The sequence below is a fragment of the Vigna unguiculata genome, chromosome 1 (assembly GCF_004118075.2).
Source record: "Vigna unguiculata cultivar IT97K-499-35 chromosome 1, ASM411807v1, whole genome shotgun sequence".
NCBI lineage: Eukaryota > Viridiplantae > Streptophyta > Magnoliopsida > Fabales > Fabaceae > Vigna > Vigna unguiculata.
Genome location: NC_040279.1, coordinates 30007788 through 30029471, shown reverse-complemented (window position 1 = coordinate 30029471; position 21684 = coordinate 30007788). Strand labels below are relative to the sequence as shown.

The 21684-nt window shown below is 29.1% G+C and overlaps 2 protein-coding genes across 2 annotated transcripts; both read left to right on the top strand.

Annotated features, from left to right (window-relative positions):
* The first annotated feature begins 8969 nt into the window (after nucleotides 1-8969).
* LOC114174466 lies at nucleotides 8970-12023 on the top strand. The gene is made up of 6 exons (XM_028059308.1): nucleotides 8970-9994; nucleotides 10086-10299; nucleotides 10385-10501; nucleotides 10856-10910; nucleotides 11008-11077; nucleotides 11613-12023. The coding sequence occupies exons 1-6, from the start codon at nucleotides 9401-9403 to the stop codon at nucleotides 11802-11804; spliced, it is 1242 nt and encodes a 413-aa protein (XP_027915109.1). The 5' UTR covers nucleotides 8970-9400; the 3' UTR covers nucleotides 11805-12023.
* Nucleotides 12024-17711: 5688 nt separating this feature from the next.
* Nucleotides 17712-20616, top strand: LOC114194271 (protein PHOSPHATE STARVATION RESPONSE 1-like). The gene is made up of 7 exons (XM_028084400.1): nucleotides 17712-18608; nucleotides 19162-19330; nucleotides 19420-19496; nucleotides 19571-19610; nucleotides 19879-19933; nucleotides 20063-20132; nucleotides 20235-20616. Exons 1-7 carry the CDS (start codon nucleotides 18003-18005, stop codon nucleotides 20349-20351), a joined length of 1134 nt encoding a protein of 377 aa, XP_027940201.1. The 5' UTR covers nucleotides 17712-18002; the 3' UTR covers nucleotides 20352-20616.
* Nucleotides 20617-21684: the final 1068 nt, after the last annotated feature.

The following is a 21684-nucleotide window of genomic DNA, read 5'->3' as shown; positions in this document are numbered from 1 at the left end:
ACTCAAGACACTTGTTGACTTTTGTTTCATATGTTTTTGTGATCTTGATCTCTTGGATATGATATCAAATGATTTTTATTGAAACACTTAAGTTTGTTATTTTCTCCAATAAATGTTTACATTAAGTTGTGTCTCTTGACAAGTGTTCAAGAGGTTTAATTCATATGATGCGATAAATGTTTCATATGGGGTAGTTATAATATAAATTTATAAAGATTGTGATCACAGTTGTGTCTATTAAAATTATTGTGAATTTATTTTATTACAGTTAGGCCCAAATCTAAAAATTACAGATTTTTATTACTGATAGGCCCATGTTTTTAAACCACAAAGCCCCTTAATGATGGCCCATCATTAGCAGGGGCAAATAAGCTAACAAGCCCAATCTATTAAGAGAACTAATTTTTTTACTTTCGAACTTAATATCCTTAGTCAACCTAACTTATTCAAAAGTCGATTCTTCTATCCACCAATATGTGATTAATTTTCTCCAAATTCCATAAGTCAGATTTTTTGTTTTTAATTCTTCCCATACGAGATAATGAAGCCAAAAAATGTTCCTATATTATTTCGAGAACTCGTTTTGGGTTGACTCTCACATTATTTTGAAACGTTATATCAATTTCCTAATTTAGAAAAATGACAAAATTTATTTATTTATAAATTGAATGAAAAGTTTGACAGTATCGATGAATAAAAACACAGCTAATTTGTTGAAATGTTTAAATTTGTGCAAACCTCAATGACAGTAATTATTGCACTTTATAATTTTGAAAATTGAAAAGATGAAAAGAAAACTGCATATACCAGTCTCAAAAAGAGTATCCAGTATAATTTAAATAAGAGAAAAAATATAATTTTTTTTATAAAACTCATGCTAAAAATTATTTTAAATTTTGACATTCTAAAGTGACCCCTCAGAATTAATCTATTATTTGCTCACATTACTATTAAAGTGTTAACCCGATTTGGTAAAAATCTCCACCTTATCACACATAACTTACATTCCCCCTTTCAAAATCTAAGAAAATAAGATATTGAACCAACTTTAGAAAAATGTTAATTATCCTAATTAAGATTCCAATCAGAGAAAAAAAAACACATCTAGATAGATGAAATTTATAATAGCATAAAAAAATAAAACTATTATAACCTATATATATATATATATATATATAGTTTTTATCAATTAAAAAAATTAATCATACAAAACATTTCTTGCATTTTTTATGTTTACCAAAATGCTATTACTGGATATAAGTTTGTTTTGTTGTTTCTTTAATAAAGAAAGTGAAAGAGGACATAGAAATTCTCTATTAATTACAAGTATTTTATGAATTTTTTTTCTAAATTTACTATGAATGTATAAGAGTGCAAATATGATTTTATGAAATTTAATTGATAAAAAAAATGAAATAAGGATTTTTGAAATTATCAGTATTTAAATTTTTATATAAATGTGTATATATATATATATATATATATATATATATATATATATATATATATATATATATATTGAGTAATGAGATAGATAGATTTTGACCCTGCATTAGAATTATTGTAATGAACAAATATTAAAACTCACAAGTCTAGTAATTTTGTAAGACAGATCACATATATATCATTTTAATGGTCACGTGACATTAAATTTTAATAATTCATGTATGATTGTATAACCTAACACTACTACTATGCCACTACATGAAAGAAAAACAATTAAATTGAGTTTCATTTTATTTGATGAAAAACAAGGTTAAAATATATTTTTTATAATTGATTTTATTTTCAAGATTCATTTATGGTGTGTTTGGACAGGGTATTTTGACGAAACAATTAAGTTTTTTTTTTGAAGAATTTAAATTTCTTTATAATGAAATGTTTTGTTTGGATAGAAAAATTAAAAAGCATTTCAAATGCAAGCATTTTTTTGAAGTATTTCAATTTGTCAAATTAGTAGAAATTCAAATACCCTCAAAATAGGTGGAATTTGAAATTCTTCTTATTCAACCTTACACTTTAGACTCTCTGGTAGAGTTGTCAATTTGGCCTAGTCCATAGGTGGGCTCGACGAGCCAGACGGGCTGGGTGGGTCTGGCGACCCAGACGGACCGAGTGAGCCTGATGACCTAGATGGATCGGGCTGGCCCGACGACACAAACGAGTCGAGCGAGCCCAATGAACTAAGCAGGTCCGGCTGGTCTGACGATCCAAATAGGTTAAGCAGGCCCGACGACCCACAAAATTCGGTCAGGCCCAAGCACCCACATGGTCCAGGCGGGTTCGATAACTCGTGGGGTGGGCTCGATGACCCAAACGGGCTCGACTATCCAGACAGGCCAAACGAGCTCGACGACCTATATGGGCTCTATCGGCCCACCGATCTGACAATCCTAATAGACTCAACGACTTAGACGGGATCAACCTGCCCGACGTCCTAAATGGGCCCCATCGACTTGAAGACCGTAGCGGCACCGACCGGCCGACGACCTAGGCAGGTCAGTCGGCCCAACAACACAGACTAGCTGGACACCCATTTCCAAATTTATCATGAACTAAAACATAATTAAGCCTAAAATAAATATTGTTAAAATAAAATTTTATCTCATAAAAAATTCAATTGTTTTATCCAAATAGGAAATTGAAATGTAAGGTATTTTAATTTCTTTATCCAAACAAATTATTTAGAAAATGAAGGGAATTTAATTGCAAACAATTTAAATACAAATCATTTTAATTTCTCAGCATTGTTGAAATGCTTCATCCAAACACAAGGTTAGACTTTGTTCTATGAAAATATAGTTTAGTTTTGGAAGAGAGTGTGAAGATGAATATGTGGATTTGAGTGAATTAATATGAGTGTTTCTTTCGGTGAATTTAAAGGGTAGATGGATTTAAAGATAAATTTTGTGAAAGTTACTGAGTGATTAAAATAATGTGATAGATTAACAATATTGTTTTCATAGGTAGAATTTGAAGATTACCAAAATACCCTTGAGAGTAAATGTATATGAAATGATTTTTAGATTAATTAAAAATATAAAATTTTAAAACTATTATTTAATAAATTTTAATAAAAAAATTAATAAAAGGATAAATTATATTAAACTATTATTATTTTTATAATAATTATTATTATTATTTGAAATTAGTATTAATAATTAATATTATATATATATATATATTCTTTTATTTAAAATGGTCACAAAATATGCTTTAAAAAGTGATAAAATTAATTTTAAGGTCACATGAGGATAAAAGTTACTCAAATTTAAGAGAATAACATGAGTGATTATTTAAATAAATAAATGTGAAACATAAAAGAAAAGGGTGAAAAGTATATAAAAGTTGGATTTTTTTTCATGAATTTCTTAATATCCCTTTATACTTTGTAGCTGGCTTTAAATATATTATGATCTTTCCTTCCTCATACGACCCTTTGCTCTAAATAAAAAGGGAATGAAAACTCTAAAAGTGTCTCTTAGAGTTTCTAAGGGTCATTATTTTTATTGCGTGGATTACAACCATTCATGAACTTCATCAAATGCATCTAACCATATAATTTTATTATTAATTATATATGAATTTATCTTTATCGTATCAATCACCATGAACTTCATTGTTTCTTCTTACATTTGTTTTCATTTCATTCCCTACTTATTGGGTTTTTAATTGTTGTTTTGGCAGATTCAAATAAAAAATAAATGGTGGTAGATCAACGTGTGTGTTATCAATGCAATAATATATATACTAAACTAATTTCATAGTCACCACCTACATTGTTGTATCATTGCTTACTGTATTTAGAAAATGGAAACTGTTTGATCAGAATAAACAAAAATATTTCATACAGAACTTTATCGAACCTCCACATCTCCGATCATTCCTAATGTTTTTTTTTTTATTTCAATAAAATAATATATTATTAATAAATATATTATACTATTTTTGCTCTATCATCTTTTTAGATTTGACTGGAAATATCATTCAAAATCAAGGAAGGCATTGATTATATAATAAAATAAAATAAAAAAGAAGAAAAGGTAGAGTAATAAGATTTTGCGCGAGAAAAGAATGAAGGGAAAGAAAGGTGGAATGGATTTTGAGTTTCTCTGTTGACAAAAAGGTAACATATTCGCAAATAACATTTCGTTAGAAAAGTTGATAAAAGAAAAAGATTTCGTTACAAGAGAAAATTGAAATTGTAAATTCGTGGGGTAGGCAGATTTGGAAAATACTGCATTAATTTTAAAATTTTATGTATTATATATATATATATATATATATATATATTGATTTTTCAATTATTTAGTGTGATATGACTGTTAATCATCCTATATCGGTTACGTATTTTTACATGAAAAAAAAATAAAGAATAACTTAAGTTTTGAATTATTTTTCTAAATTTAAGTATTTTTAATTAAGATTGTATTAAACATTTATTTCCTTAATTAAATACGATATTATAAGAAAATTTTCTATTAACAAATAATTTTAATAACAAAAAGTTATTAGACCAATTTAGATTTTAATTTATAAAAAAAAAATATAAATTACTAAAATTATTATTATTATAAATAAAAAGTTATAATTGATATAAAAAATTTATTTATAAAGGTTTTGATTACCTGATGAATTAGTTTATGAAAAATATTAACTATTTAAGTTTTACCTATTAAAAGAATTAGTTTTTAAATTAATTTTTAATTAATTAGTAACCAATTTAACGATCAATTATAATTTTTTATTTATAATAATAATAATTTTAGTTACTAATAATTTTTATTTTATAAATTAATATCTAAATTAATAATTATAATAATTAATAATTTTTTATCATTGATTATTATTTAAGAATTTTATTGTAATGCAATAATTAAGTTAAAAATATACAATTTTATATGCTTAACAAAATGAAAACTTTTTAACGTAAATTAAACTGAAAATATTTAAATTTTTGATGAACTTAAAACTCGAATTGTTTTTCAGTTTTTTTCTTTTTATGTTGAAACAGTTAAACAATGACTATGCAAAATAACTTCTGGATAACTCAAATTGATGACAAAAGTCAAATAACATATACTCAATTAAAAAATATAATATTTTTTTTATATTAAATAAAAATAATTATATATATATATATATATATATATATATATATATATATATATATATAATATCGATAAGACCAAAGCCCAATCATATACGTTATTAACACACTCTCAATCTAAAATTTTAAGACAACAAGTTTATAAGTCTTTATTTTTATATAATATTCTAATTCTTCATCATTTTTAGTCGATGTGAGACCTAAATTTTTATAAAAGATTCCAGCAATAAATTTTCATATCAAAGTTCGACTCTCCAAGAAAAAAAATAAAAAGAAAAAGACAAATTCATTGTCATGACGGTATTAATATATGTTGTAAAGTAGTTTGATAGAATATTGTTTCAAAATCAACATAATGGTTGTTAATAAAAATTAGCATGATACATCTCTTAAATAAAATTAGTCAACTGGCTGCATGCAAATAGTGCAGCATATTCCTTATATGGTAAAGTATTCTCACTTTCCAATGTTTTATATTTATCATTGGATTACGATGGAACAAGGTTCTATTACACCCAGAGAAAGATAGATATTTTCAGAAAAAAAAAATCAAAGTAATTTTATTATAATGATAAGGGATATACCTCTAATCCATTTACAAATGACTGTCAATTCACAGGGTTAACAGAATAGAAGCACTAATATATACCAAAATTGATTTTTATATATGAAAACTACAGAAACTAAATCTATTATACAAAAATTACTGCCAAACAATCATATATTATAATTTTTTTTGAAAAATATATATTTTAAAATAATTTAATTAATTCCATTTTGGCAATAAAATGAAATTGATCGTGTCTAATTAAAATAATAATTACAAAACAACTTTAATACAAATTATTTTAATCTAGATTTACATAATAACAATCATACATTTATCATGTTTTAACTTTCAAATCTGTAAAACAATAATAATTTTATAATGACAATAATTTGTAATTTTTTAAGTTAATAAATTTAAGGATTAAATATGCTTTTGGTCTCTCAAGTTTCAGTGAATTTCAGAATTAGTCCCTTTTCGAAATTTTATACCAATTTAGTCTTTCCTCTTTAGAAATGCGTGAATTTAGTCATTCGTACCAAATTTTGTTAAGTTTATTTGACAGTTTAAACGCATTTATGATAATATTTGAGTTAACATTGAAGCGAAAATGTGTCAAAAGATGTAAACAATTCAAATACTAATGCGCTTGAAACGTCATATAAACTTAATAAAATTTGGTTAAAAATACTAAATTCATGCATTTTTCAACATGAAAGACTAAATTGGTAAAAAATTTTGAAGAGAAACTAATTTCAAATTTCACTAGAACTTGAAGGACCAAAAATATAATTAACCCTAAATTTAATAAATATGATTTTAATTTAGATTCATATGATAACACTCATATTTTTCATTTATAAGAATTATTGTATATCATATATCATGTATCATATCCTATTATTTTTAAAATAAATATATCGATTTATAAATATGTGTTATACCGATACACGTATATGTACAACAAACAAAGCATCCATAAAGGTCAAAAGTAAGAATCTTAAAGCTGTAATTAAAATATGAAGATTTAAGCTAAGGGTTAATTTGAAGGAAGAAGATAGGGTTGGTGCACTTTAGCGACTGAATTTAGGGTTCTAAATCCACGTAGGTTATTCCTTTTGAAACTGAACTTTTACTAAGGAATTTTTGTTTCCACCCTCTAACTTTCAACTCCAAGCCCATTAATTTGATTCCCACCACTTGATAATGACCTTTGGGTTGCTGCCAGAAAATAAATCATTAACATCTTCGTATGTGACACACAGTGCAATAGTTTTATATGAATTTCTTTATCCTCATCCACTACCACTGGAATCATCATCCCATGCGGATTTTTCCAAGTACTCAACATTTTTTCCTTATTAGGGTTTATCAAATTGGTTGTTATGTTTTGAATCAAATTTCTATAAATATTATAAAATAATATAAAAACTAAATTATTCAATTAGTCTACGTCAACACCAACACAATGCAGTTTCGTTCATGGCCGAAGTTAGGTTAATTAGTATCGACGTTGACTTCTGTTTTAATTTTACATGTTCTACTTGTGTGGCTTAATTATGTCTAATGACTTACAATACTTTTTTTTTAATGTATTAGTAATAAATTACGACTATTTTATGAAAAACATATTAGACGGGTTACTCAAATGTTTCATAGTGTTAAATTTTGTTAGATTGTTTATCGTCTATCACTTGTATAAGATGATGTTTTGTTTTAATTATCTTTACATTTTTTTTGTTATCTTAGTTATGTATATGGAGACATGTTTTATTCTTTGGAATATGTTGTACTATGTATTGAAACATGAATGTAAAACATTTTGTTATAATATAATTGTTTTTCTTGTGATTGTTGTGCGAAGCCAACAATTGGTGCGGTATGTGAGAAAAATGGTAAGAAATTCAAGAAGAGTAAGGTTTGAAGATATCAACATGTTTAACCTTGATTTTTTTTTTACAAATGAATTTAGATTTATGGAAAATCAAGATGAAAGTTATTGTAATAAAAATCAAGATGTTTTGTCATTTTAATCAAATTTTATTAGATTTATTTGATGTTTCGTACGCATTTCAGGATTGTATTTGAATTATTTATATTATTTGACACATTTTTGCTTTAATATTAAGTCAAATACTATTATGAAACTTGCTTGAAATGTCAAATAAACTTAACAAAATTTGATTAAAAGGACTAAATTAACGTATTTTGAAATATGAAGGACTTAATTGGTCTAAAATTTCGAAATGGACTAATTCAAAAATTTACTGAAAGGTAAGGAACCACCAAAAATATATTTAACCCTTAATAATATGATGAGATGTGATGCGTATATTTGTGTATGGATTTGTAATTCACCCTTTTAAGTGTGTTTATAAACTGTCGTATGATGTAGAATAATTTGATAAGAGATGCATAAATTGTATTTAAGAAGTTTTGTAAGCTTATCCAAATTTAGAAGAAACAAGAAGAAAGGATAAAACCTCTCATAACTCATACTTACACTCCCCAATGATAAAAACATGCAAATGAGACAATGTTTCACTAGAGAAACATATTAAACAAAGAAAAACCTACCTTATGGCACAAATAAAAGATGATAAAAAATGTTCTATCGACTTGTTAATATTTCTTCTGTTCCCAATTTTTTTATATAATGAATGAATTAGGTTGTCCTGAGCCCGTGATTTTTCCCATCAAAGGTTTTCCACATTAAACGTGTTCATTCTTCCATTTTCTTTATTTGTGTATATATTGTGCATCATTTCTAACACGTTCCTTTTCCCTTTGTCTATGAAAATGAAACCTATTTCACCAAGAAAATAAAAAAATGGAGGTAAGAAATATGCTTAAAGAAATATCTACAGCAACACGGAAGTGAGAGTGCATATGAATGCACTGAATCTGTGTCACGTTGTCCATCTTTTTATTTCACCTTTATGTAATGGAGAGGCCATTAGGTTACTGAATTTTACTGGGATTCTTATAGTTAAAGTTCCATTGTGCTTTTATAATGAATATAAAAATTAGATGCACTTTTCTGGTAACTTCTGATACCCCACTTTGCAAGATGCAGTGGCAGCAAGCAAGCAATGGAACAGGACTTAATTTCATAACATATTTTTCATCCGAATCCATTGCAGGAATAATAACAGATGTATTATTATATGTGAATTTATACCAGTATCTTTATCTAACATTTAATTATTACACTACAGATGCTCATAAAGCCATATCAATATTCTCCATTTTTCATTTCGTATTTAATATTAGTCTGGGACCGTTTTTCATGTTGTTGAAACTTCTTTTAACCTCTTGTTTCAGACCCATCTAAATTAGGTTGCTTAGTGTTCCTACTTTCCCTATTGATTCTTTTGCATTTGGTTTAAATTCACGTGAAGACAACATTTCGACAAAACTTTTTGTTTGTTTCCATGTACTCTACTTCGTTAATGTCAATTCATTATTGTTCATTCTTATCCCTTTTTTCAAGAATAATTAATAGCTAATGACCTTGCACGGTAGCATTTAGACAATTAGATTCAAATCTTATACCTCAAGCCTTTTCGGAATATAAAACATCATTTTATGCCATAGCCTCAAATCTTCTTCTCCCCTCCCCAATCTTTATGAGCTTCCAAAGTGTTGTGTTGTTCTATGTATGATATGATATGATATGATATCTCACAATTTTTAACACATATGCATTAGTCTTGTTACCCTCCTACATCAAAATTTTGGGAATGAACGAGAACAAGGTTCATTGGGGAGGATTGATTCAACAAAGTCATGGACTAAGTGGGGATTTTAATTCTGAGTTTGGTAATCATTATTGTCAATATTTTGATATCAGACAGGCCTGGAATATGGGACCACTTACGGTGGTTGGAGGAGAAGCTACAGATCAGTTGCCAAACATAGGCCATGTCAAATCATCTGGCACCATTATCAGCCGTTTTGAGTCACCAGCCTCTGCGTTTTATGCTGCAGAAAACTGCATGGGATTTGCAGAATATGATTGCCAACTTGGTATTCAATCTCAGTTATGCAAGATTAATGACTTGGAATTCCCTCTGTATCAATCTCCCAGGGAAAATCTTTTCTTGGATTCAACAAACCAACCTGACTCCAGCTACGATTTGTCAAACACCTTGCAGTCAATAGTGAAATCTCAATTGAATAATAACCAATGTCGTGTATCCCCTGAAAAGTCCAATAAAATTTCATGTGGGAATTTTCCCACCACCAAGTTCCTCCCAATTGAACAACAGAAGTTGTTCATTGATGGTGTCATCAGGGGCTCCTCATTTCCTAACAAGGGAATTCAGGATCGCATGGTAAGTTTTCCTTTTGGCAAACCCCACAGGAAAGTGTTGCCATGTGTTCATTACTGAAGATTCTTTATGAAGTTAATTTCCTTGTTTGCAGGTTGGTCGTGGATCTTTTAATTTACCCGTTGCACATATGAGATTTTCTTCTCAGATCGAGAAGTTGTCTCCAACACTTTCAGCAGGAAGTGTGTCCACTGTTGGAAACTCTGCTTCTAATGGGGCAGTAGTCTCAAGCAAAACACGTATCAGATGGACTAAGGATCTTCATGAGAAGTTTGTTGAGTGTGTGAATCGCCTTGGAGGCTCTGAGCGTAAGTAACTTGACTAAATTTTCTAATTGGCTATGCATCTGTGTAACATAACATCTGATAATCCTCTATTGCTGCTTGATTATAGAGGCAACACCAAAAGCTATATTAAAGATGATGGACACAGATGGTTTGACTATCTTCCATGTCAAAAGTCATCTGCAGAAATATAGAATTGCAAAATTCATTCCAGAGCCTAGCCAAGGTGAATTCTAGTTTGTTATTTACCAGTTTTCATGTTTGGTGCTTGAATTTACTCACATTCATGTCACAAATGATGAATAGATGTTTTTGTTATAGTGCTTTTCAAGGCCGAAAATATGAGCTTTTCTTTTTCCCTTTGTTTTGATTCTTTAATTGTAGTTGAGACTTAAATAAACTAATGTAGATTGAAGAAGTTCCAATGCAGAATAACTGATTGTTCTCCTTTAGGATATGACTGATTGTTCTCCTTTGCGTTATTCTTCCCACAAGTTGTTCATGATCTTTGTTTTTCTTCTATTCTTTCAAATATCAGGTTAACACCACATACTGAACCCAAAACTTTCTTCTGTTTCAGGGAAATCTGACAAAAGAACCCACATAAAGAATGTGCATCATCTTGATGTCAAAACGTAATTCTACTTATTATTTCCTGTAATAATAGTAATTTCGTGAAGTTGCTTAGTTCGTTTTATAATCTACTAAATTAACACTGTTCTTGATCTTCAGAGGCTTACAAATTAGAGAGGCACTTAAGCTTCAATTAGATGCTCAAAGGTGTCTTCACGAACAACTAGAGGTATATCCATGCTATGTTATCATTTTTTCTGGCAAATTTTAATTAAATATGATAGTATATGCTCTTGTTCTCCAAACTTTTAAGGTTCTTACATTGTACTGACCATTTCCCCTCTTGTAAGAAAAACTTGAATACCGGCCAAACCAGCTGAAAGTTTCTTGAATCTTAAGCATTGAGTTTCACTTTTTTTACCTTTCAACCAGCTTTAGATTGAAGAAACGATGCAGAGATTTTAGTCACAGAAGAACAATGAAGTCCGATATCTCACATACTTATAAAATAATGCATCATTTTCACAAACAAACTTTTAGACATCTATATTTACATTTTGGCCTTTTTTCTGATTCAAGACATACCCATTTTGGCATAGGTGATGATGTGAAATTGCAATGTCATGTGCTAAAATGTGGATAACAGTTAGGCACATATTTTGAGGAATTGGATGCTAAAACTAATGAATGAGAGGGGATATTTTGATTCTCTTAACACTCTTTCCTCACTTGAAGTTTTCACATAACTTATATTCATGTTGCAGGTTCAGAGAAAATTACAGTTGAGAATTGAGGAACAAGGAAGGCAACTAAAAAAAATGTTTGACCAGCAACAAAAGACAACTAATAACCTCTCAAATACTCAGGATTCAGGCACTGATGAGACAACAATTACTCATAAAGATGGTGAAGTTTCTGTTTCCTTCTTCACTTCCAAAGCCTCTCCAAGCCAATAATCTGATATGGTTATGTGAAGAATAACATTGTTGTTTATCCTACAAATGCAAACTCTCTATATGAAATAGTACATAATTTAGAGTGATTATATTATATATTATTCTATAGAAACAAACAAGTAGCATTGTATTACAGTAGCTTTACCAGGGGAGGAGGGAATAAACTTTGTAAGCAGAGTCTTCTGTGTTTTTTCAGCAAGGTGCCATTGTTTTGCTCCTTCTGTGTTTCTTTGTTCTTTTGTTTTGAGCTGTTACATTCTGTGTTTGGCTGCTAAAATTTAAGAAGCAGAAAAGAGTGATGTTTTCTTTTCTTAATTACTGGAACCTACGAATTTGTTTAAGTCAAAATTTTCAGGATAATCCTAAAATATATGCAATCCAAAATTCATCTTTTTTTTTTTCATAAATTAAGTTGAATTTGGATAAATCAATTTTAACATTTCTAATTACTCTCATTGTATTAAAAATCTTTTTCCAAAATATTAATAGAAGAGATTATTACTTTAATTTTCTACTCTCTTTTTCTTCTTTTACTGAGTTTGAGCCTACAGTATGAACTTTTTATTTGTGTTGAGATTTTAGCCTTTTGTTTAAATGATCTGTTAAAAGTGAATAAGTAAAATAAGAAAGGAAAAAAAAATGAGTGAAAATTTAAGTTGTTTACATGTAAAAGAAAAATGAGATGAGATGAAGAATAAGTGAATAATTATAATTGATTTGATAGAATAAAAAATAGATAAGAATTTGATTATTTATTTAATTATCGTAATGCTCTTATTTAGAAAATTGAATTAAACACAAATGTGTAGAACACTAGTTAAGATTTTTTTTTTAATCAATACAGAGAAATTTAATTATAACGTATAATCTTAAAATTGCATGACAAACCGATGTATTTTTTTTTTCAAAATAATTGGTTGTGAGAATTGAAGATCTAGGCCTTTACAATATATTTATGATTCTAGATTTTTTTTTTGTTGATTTTTGTGTATTACTTTTCTGTTGAGTTCTTAAAATACATTATATTAATATATTAAAATTTTTAATACATTTTAAAATATCAAAATTAGAGTTTATAGTATATTTTAAAGACATGGTAAATGGACAAAACCAAAATCTCACGATAAATCTAAATTCTATTTATATGTATCAATCAATATTTAAAAAATAATAATGAATTAGGTAATGAAGCTTAAGAAAAACCTTGTAATTGTGGTTATTATTCATGAGAGGAATGCTAAAAGTATTATAAATTAATGATAAAAAAAAAGAATATATTTAGCATAGAAAACATAAAAAGGGACGTATTGTATTGTTAATTAAATTGGAGAGGCTTAGAAGAGAACCTTGAATAGACCGGAATCTTGAAGCCTTGTTTTTATTGAATCTTATTTGTTATGGCCGTCCTTCTTTGGCATTTCATTTTTGGACCTTTATATATATATTTTCTTATTGTTGCTAACCATTTTCTTCTCAAGGTCCCAATAACATTTATCAATTTCTCACATTCAAATTTTATACTAAAATAACTTTTAAACTTGTTTAAACATGGTTTTACCTTTTTTTAATTTATCTATATTTAGTCCTTTTGGTTTCAAAGTATAATACTTTTAGTCTTTCAAATAGTGTTTTATATTAAAATAATTATTTACATAGTCTTCGAAGAACAATAATAAATTTCAAAATTAAAAGAGGGAGAAAAATTGAACTTATAGTATTTTACAAAAATTATAAGCATATTATGTTTGCAAAACTTAGTACTTCAAATTTAAAATATTTTATACTAAAATTGTGTCATTTTGATTTAATTTTTTTACAATGAAATTGTATCAAATTTGTATGTTTTATTTATTTTTGTAAAAAAATAATTAAACTATCGATTTTGGTAATTTAAAAAAAAAAATTGGACATTTGATGTTTTCATTATAAATTTTTCATTCAAAGTTTTTAAACTCTTGAAAATGATGTTGAATCGTTTTTGTTCTAAAGTTTCTTTCACTTTGACTCACTCACATTTACCTTGGACAAACTAGCAGTCACTTGCACACATAATCCAAAGCCTTTTGTTTTAATACATTATACTACACAAATTACAGTTCATAACAACATTCTAAACGGTTATTAAATAAATGATATAAAACATTAGTGTAAATAAATGTGCAATGTTTTAAAAAAAATCTATAATTTTTTTAGTAAAGAGTTAAATTATATAAATATAGATATAATGAATTCTTTGTCTTTTTTTCCAAAAGAAGAAAAACATAAAATAGAACAAAAAAATTATAATTATGTTGTATTTATACCTTTAAATTAAAAAAAAAAGACATTTTTTTCCTTTATGTTTTCTCGTTAATGTATATATTTATATACTGTTTATATTATTATTTTTAATTAGGTTAAGTATGTTTTTAGTTCCTGAACCTTGATCCAAAATTGAAATTTGTCCTGTCTGAAACTTTGATACATTTTGATCCCTAAACTCTAGAAATGAATAAATATAGTCTTTTTAACCCAATTACATCAAGTTTTTTTTAGGTATCAAGAGTATTTCTTGTTGGTATATATTGAACCAGGAATGTGTAAATTACTTATATTAAATTTTGGCATTATCTATTTTACATAAAATTGTATACTTATTATTCTATATACTAATATACTATGTTGTATATATATTATTTTATGAGTTTGGATAATGTATACATATTATAGCTGCAATTTTATGTGTTATTATTTGTCTTTTTTAGGTTAATGCACACATTTCACCTTACACAATGATAATATTTATTGATAAATAAGATTTTAATAAATTATGAAATAAATCATCTTTAATTATTTAAAATGATATATATATATATATATATATATATATATATATATATATATATATATATATTAAAGATCATATTAAAAAATTAATTATAATTTATGATTAGTGATATTATAAAATATGTCAATAGGATTCTTCTTATGTTTTGCATTTGGTTAGAATAATCTATTGAATCGTATAGTTTTATGGTCAAATTATATGATAAGTGGAGTTGAGTATACTTTAGTTAATATAAGTGTTTTATATTATTAGATTGAAGAATTAAGATATCTAGAACATGATAATTATTATATGATCAAAATGATAAACATGTATTATTAATGAATATTTTTCTATATAAATTCTGACATTTCTAAAATTAAAGAATGAAAACTATGAAAAAAAATCTTCATGATAAGGCATTTGATACTACTTATATCTTTAAAATTTTAAAACAATAGTGTTATGGACCTTTATTGTTATATAGTCACTACAAGAATGCGCGGTTTTAGCGTCGAAATTATGGCGTCGGATCAGTGTAGGACGCAAAATACGACGGCCAGACCCACGCAAAATCGACAGTAACCAAAAAGTTATTTAGAAACAAAAATTATATCTTCGTAGAAATGAAAAAAATATTAATTTTAGATTCTCATCGGTTTGGCCGACGCAAATCAACAATAAGTTGCGTCGGATGGCCCACGCATAACAAATTAAATTGTTTGCGTCGGCTAGCCCACGCATATACTACTGAGATAAAAAAAAATTAAACTTTAGGTTAACGTATAGAGGGAAAACATCAGATTTCACTTTTCCCCCTTCCGCTTTCCCCTTCCCTCGAGTCAGCCTCGACATTTCCCTCATTCTCTGTGGCGTACGTTTTCTTCCATGAGTGACGAAACTCCATCGAGGCAAGTGGGCGACAAGAACAATACTCCAATGAGGCTAGCTTCTTCAAAGACGCCACCTGTTGCGAGGAGGCGAGGTTTTGTTACGATGCGAGCTGCTCTCACAAGACGAATGTTGTGACGAGCGTGGAGGTTTGGGCGAGAAAGGGTGCGCTGACGAGCTTCGTCGCAGATTTAGGGATTTTCGTAAGTGCGGTTTACGAATTTTTGTTCGAACCCAACAGATTTTTGAAGCATCCAGGTTAGTGATTGTATTCTTGTTGATTGAACTTACTACATTGTTGATTGAATCCCTATTGATTGAGTAATTTTTTGGTTATGAGATCCAAATTAGGTTTTTAGAATAAGCTTTTTAGGTGGACTTGTCTTCTGTGGATTTTAGACTTGTAGATTTTTGTGCGACTGTAATTTGATCTAATTAAAGTCACAATTTATTTAATTTTGTGTTTGCAATTTCGGTTCTAAATGATTCAAATGATACCCTGAATTATTGTTTGAAATGTGTTTGGATGCAGGTTTTGGTATTGTTGGATGCAGATTTTGCGATGTGCCTGGAAATAAACATTTGCGTGGGCTAAGCCCACGCCAACAATTATAAGGGAAATTGTTTGCGTCGGCTAAACCCACGCAAAGCCCTCTATTTTAGATATTTTATTTCAATCATTCGTGGGCTTGGCCTACGCATAGGGAATCATTCGTGGGCTTAGTCCACGCAAAATTTTGAAAAATTTTCAGGTGTTCGTGGGCTTGACCCACGCATACAAACTTATTATTTTATTTTTTATGTGTTTTCGTCGGTTGAGCCGACGATAAACAAGCAGCAAATGTTCGTCTCCATTTGGCCGACGCAAACGAGTTTTGCATCCAGGAGATGGGCGTGGTCCATGTTACCGTCGCTGGACCGACGAGATCATGCTCTTTTCGTCGGTTTTACACTAGTAACGTCCGATTTTGGCCGACGAAAAAAACCTACATTCTTGTAGTGAGTGTTTAACTCTGTCTTTTCTATCTAACGTAAGACTTTGACTCATATTTACTATTCTCGACATATGATAGTGTCAAGAATTTATTGAAGGCCATGGATAAACCATTTACTAGAGCACATTGAAAGTGTTCCTTAAACAATATACACATAAACCCCCATAAGAATTAGACATTTAATCAAATAAAATCAACTATATATTTAATAATCAATACAATTATTAAACCCCCAAAGATTCAGAAGAGTACTACCTTAAATGGGTAGATGTGAGGGTGAAAGGTACCAACTCTACGTTTAATAAAGTAAAAACCAAAACAAAAGGAATACAAACCTTAAACCAAAACAAAAAATATCAGTCAAAAGCAGTATTCCATAGTGAAAAAGAGAACTGCGAGTACAAACAAGTGGTAGAAGATGAAGAAGAAGAGTGAAGAGAGGTGAGAATGATGAACATAAAACAAAGTCATCACGAATGAGGTTAAAGTGGAGTAAGTGAAGAGCACGAGAGTGACGACAATGAAGACAAAAAAACAAACTGAAAATGAAATCCTAAAATTACACTTATTATGTCAAATTAAAATATAACTGACATGAAAAAACAAAATTACTATGTTGTATGTTGGTATAAGTGATCTGTCATAGTATATATCTCTACGCTGTATCATTTTAACTAAAACTCATAATAAACTTGTAATTTATTATAAAATGGTCACCGTTTCACATCTAAAATTATAATCATCATATAAGTTATTATAGATTATTATAGAATTATATTTTTCCACAAGCGATTTTTGTTATTGTTTTTCTTGACGTAGTGAAAGAACTATTTATTTGTTCATATCATTCTAGTTACACATTCAAGTTGTAAGAATGACCTAATCAATGTATTATTTATTTTAATATTTGATAACTAAGTTATAATCTTATCTTCAGAAGACGTATAAATAAATTAGACATATATAAACTATGATTAATATATTAGAGGTGCAAAAATAATAATGTTTCACATCAGATATATGAACTGCAGTGTATATGAAAAAATGACTGGAAGGTTGGAGGGTACCGACCTGTCCAAAGTAATGCATTGTTGTTCTAAATGCTTATGAGTAGAATAAACAATTATGGTTGTTTTGCATCAATGAATTAAGAATGTTTGTCCATAGTTTCTCTGTGATGCTACAATGCTTGATACTTTTCATAGGTCAGAATGTACTTAGACAGAAACCATGTCCTAATGCATTCAGAAATTCGCTTTGTACGAGGACACAACTATGTCTGTATACATTCTTAACTTTTCCTCTCACTGTTCATCCCTTACATATTTTTATTCTCCCACAAATCCTTTCATTTTAAATAAAAAAACTATTTGAAGTCTTGTATAGGTAGGGACTGTTAATGCCTTTTTCTCTTCTTGCATATAAATGAGCATCACAGAATTGGAGTAACTAAATTTGGGCAAGAGTTTAGATCTTTTAGGTTAGGTTTTGAGAGTGTAGAGAAGCATGTATCAGTGTAGTTCCCAAATGTATGGAACTGATTGGGAATCCTACATGGGGATTACCAACCTAACCAAGGTTGTTGGATCAGAACAAGTGAGTGTTCTTGAACCAAAAAACTCACCTTTCAACATTGTCACCACTCCTCTTCAAATTCAAACCCCACAAGGCTTTTGTGCAACTGCAACAAAAGGGCTGGTGAGTTTTCAAGCACAACAACATGTTCATCAGCAGCAGCAGCAGCATCAGATTGAAGTTCCTGCTTGGTGCTTTGAGTTTCCAAAGACAACAACAACAATTGACTCTCACATGCTGAATATTCGCCAAGCCTCTGGGGATAACTTCACCACCAAACAAGATCCACCCTCATCTCAGTTCACAAGCCCCTTGTGCCCGGTTGCTGAATCTTTCTTGTCGTCCAGCACTGGTGCAGATTGTCCTTCTTCTTCTGAAAAATATTGTAAAATTACTTCCTATTCTGAAAAATATAGTAGTATGCAGCCTGATGGTATGCCATATTACGATCACTTTTCCCAAGAAGAAGATAAACTACTGAGAGATGATGCTGCCACGGATGAAAGGCCCCTTGAAATTTCCTTTCAGAGAAACCAGGTTCTTACTTTTTCAGTTTGTGGTTAGTAGTTTCTGATTCCATTTGAATATACATGATTTAATGTGAAAGCATCCTTCTTTTTTCTCTCACAAAAAAATGGAGAAGATGTAAGATGATGGGGTCCTTCACAAGGTTTATGACTAGGAAGAAGAAGGATCCTTTTAAGTATTTTACAATCCCCGACCCGAGTCTTCGGTTTGAAGGAGAAAAAGAGGCTCCATCATAACCCTTTTTTTTTTATCTTAGTTTCGTTTAGAGAAAAAAATTATCAGTCTTCCCTTGTACAGAAATTCATAGGCATGATCAATCGTTGACACTCAAGTTAATTTTTTATATATATGATATCAAACGGAAAACCCATTCATATGTTCTTAACTTAGTTTTGATGAACCCAACGCTTTTGTGTAGGATTTAGGAACTCCAACCAATTCTCTCGGATAGTAAACTCATCAAAACTTAAAAATGGATCATACAACAGACCCACATCATTATCTGCTAGTTTGAAATATCCCTTTTTTTGTTGTGCTGATGAGATTTAATGTCTTATATTAGTTGGAATCATGTACAAAGCCAAAAAAGCAAGCTCCTCATAGACTTTGTGGGGTTGCCTGTGTAACTTCTAGCAACTCTGCTTCTAGAAGAGGCAAAAGAAGAATAAAATGGACCAACGATCTACACGAGCCATTTATGATGATTGTTAACAGTCTTGGTGGTCCAGAAAGTAAGTTAACCATTGTTTACACTTAAAGTAAAAGACAAGAAAGAAACATCATGTTACCAGGTACTTAATTTGTTCATTGTTGATCGCAGAGGCAAAACCTAAGGCTATACTAGATATGATGAAATCAGATTTGCTGTCTATTTCTCATGTTAAAAGTCATTTACAGGTAAAATCCAATTCCAGTGATCAATTTTGTTACACCTAATTGTCTCACTAATGTTTCTAACATGTGCCTTGCAGAAATGTAGGTCTACAATAAACATGCACAAAGCTTTGCAGGGTAAACTACTTCTGAAATTCCCTAAAATATCTTTCTTTTGAACTGTACCATTGGTAAGCTCAATTGGAGTGAAAAGAGAAAGTGGAAATTGGAGAAATGAAATTTAGAAATGTATCTGGACACACCTTAAGTCCGGATACATCTCATTATGATTTCTCCTTTTCTGCATTCTGATATTTGAATATTTCTACCAAACACAAACAACCCTACAACATTCTTTGCTTGCTCTATGAATTATAATTTCATTCTTATTGGGGTAATCTTTCAGAAAAATCCGAGGAAGGACAGAGAATGGATGGGGTGTCTGAGCTTCAAGTGAAAATGTAACAACATTACTTAAACTACGACAATCTACACTTTTTGTGTTGTGATACTTTTCTATATGCAGTATAATAGCAAGAGATCTTTGAACTAAAATATCAAACAGTTAATCTGCTTTCTTAAATCTGCAGCCACATGCAAATTGAGGAATCAAGGCAACTGCAACTAGAGGTTCGGAGGAATATCTGCCAACAACTAGAGGTAATACATAGAATTTCTTTGATGAAAATATCTATTGACACATGAATGAAAATTTTTATGAAACTTAAACTTACCCTTTACTATGTTGTGCTTGTTTCCTAGATGCAACGAAATCTGCAAATGCTAATTCAACAGCAAAGCCAGCAATTGAAAGTAATGTTAGATTACCAAAAGAAAAAAACGAAACTGGACACAGAACTGGAAGCAACTGTCCCCTAATGATGGTTGAATTGTTTTGATAAGATACTCTATTTTTGCTGCCTTTTGTCTTGCAATAGACAATCGAACATGTAAGTGTGAGAAACGAGGTTTTGGCAGCAACTTCAAAATGTGAGCATGTCTATGTGCATTTTGTTCTGCACTTCCACACACAAATCTCACAGTATTCATTGACACATAAAGAGAGTTGTCACATAACTTAGAGAAAAAAACCGAAAACACTTTCACTAAGTGAGGGTCGTATATAAACACTTTGACACCTGTATTTATTATTATTGTATGGTTTATTTATTGTTAATTATCCTTTATATTGAATGTTTACGTTAATTAAAAATAAGACTAATTTAGAGTAATTTAGAGTATTGTCGGTAATGTGAAATCCACCTTTTAACATTTCACGTCTTAACTTAAACACATGTACATAATAATTATGGTTGTATTTCACAATTACTTTAAAGAGTTTAAATTGCACTGAATTCAATAACCCTTTCAATGTACAAACAACTTTAAAGATTAAGATTTTCCAATTTTAAAAAAAATTAAGATGCTTGAAATTGAAATTATTTTGATTTGAAATGTTATTTTTCAAATACTTTATTTAAATTATCAAGTCAAAAAAGGTGGATGGACAAATCTACTCCTCCAAATACTTGCACATCTATTCTTACAGCACCATTCATTAATACAAACAGAACTCTAATGATTTGATTGAGACGACCATTGTCTTAATTAGAAGTTCCAAGCGATGCTAAAGATAAGTTAAGAGTGATTAATTCACTTTAATAAAGAAACATTCTTTATAACTAACTTAATTAAGTCTTTGATAATTAAAAAATATAAAAAATTTAAGTATTTAATAAATGGAAAAAATAATTAAGTATTATGATTTATATTTTACATCTAAAAAAACTACATTTTTTTTAATATGAGTAATTGCTTCACCAATAATAAAAGAATATTTCATAAAATATTGAGTCCATGATATACCGTAAAACTAAATTTAAAAAAAATGTGATTAATCTTTTGCGATTATGTTATCCAGTTAACAAAATAACATAATAACTCATACAAATTTTCAACGGTTTCCTCTAGCACATGTATTAAAAAATTAACAATTCTTGTAATAAAATTATACAAGACCAATGAGACCTGAGCCTAACCACATAAGGCATTGACACCACTCTCAACCCAAAACCTTAAGGCAGTGGGTTTATGGGTCTTTATTCTTATATAATGCTCTACTTTCTCATTTCTAGCCAATGTGGGACTTAGACTCACACTTGGATTCCTAAAAAAAAGGAAGGTATCTTGAACTATAATAATCATTCACACT

Coding starts and splice junctions, on each gene's coding strand:
- LOC114174466 (XM_028059308.1), top strand. CDS start 9,401: ATGAACGAGAACAAGGTTCATTGGGGAGGATTGATTCAACAAAGTCAT. Junction 9,995..10,085: donor AGGGAATTCAGGATCGCATG/GTAAGTTTTCCT, acceptor CCTTGTTTGCAG/GTTGGTCGTGGATCTTTTAA. Junction 11,078..11,612: donor GTCTTCACGAACAACTAGAG/GTATATCCATGC, acceptor TTCATGTTGCAG/GTTCAGAGAAAATTACAGTT.
- LOC114194271 (XM_028084400.1), top strand. CDS start 18,003: ATGTATCAGTGTAGTTCCCAAATGTATGGAACTGATTGGGAATCCTAC. Junction 18,609..19,161: donor TTTCCTTTCAGAGAAACCAG/GTTCTTACTTTT, acceptor GTCTTATATTAG/TTGGAATCATGTACAAAGCC. Junction 19,331..19,419: donor CAGTCTTGGTGGTCCAGAAA/GTAAGTTAACCA, acceptor TGTTGATCGCAG/AGGCAAAACCTAAGGCTATA.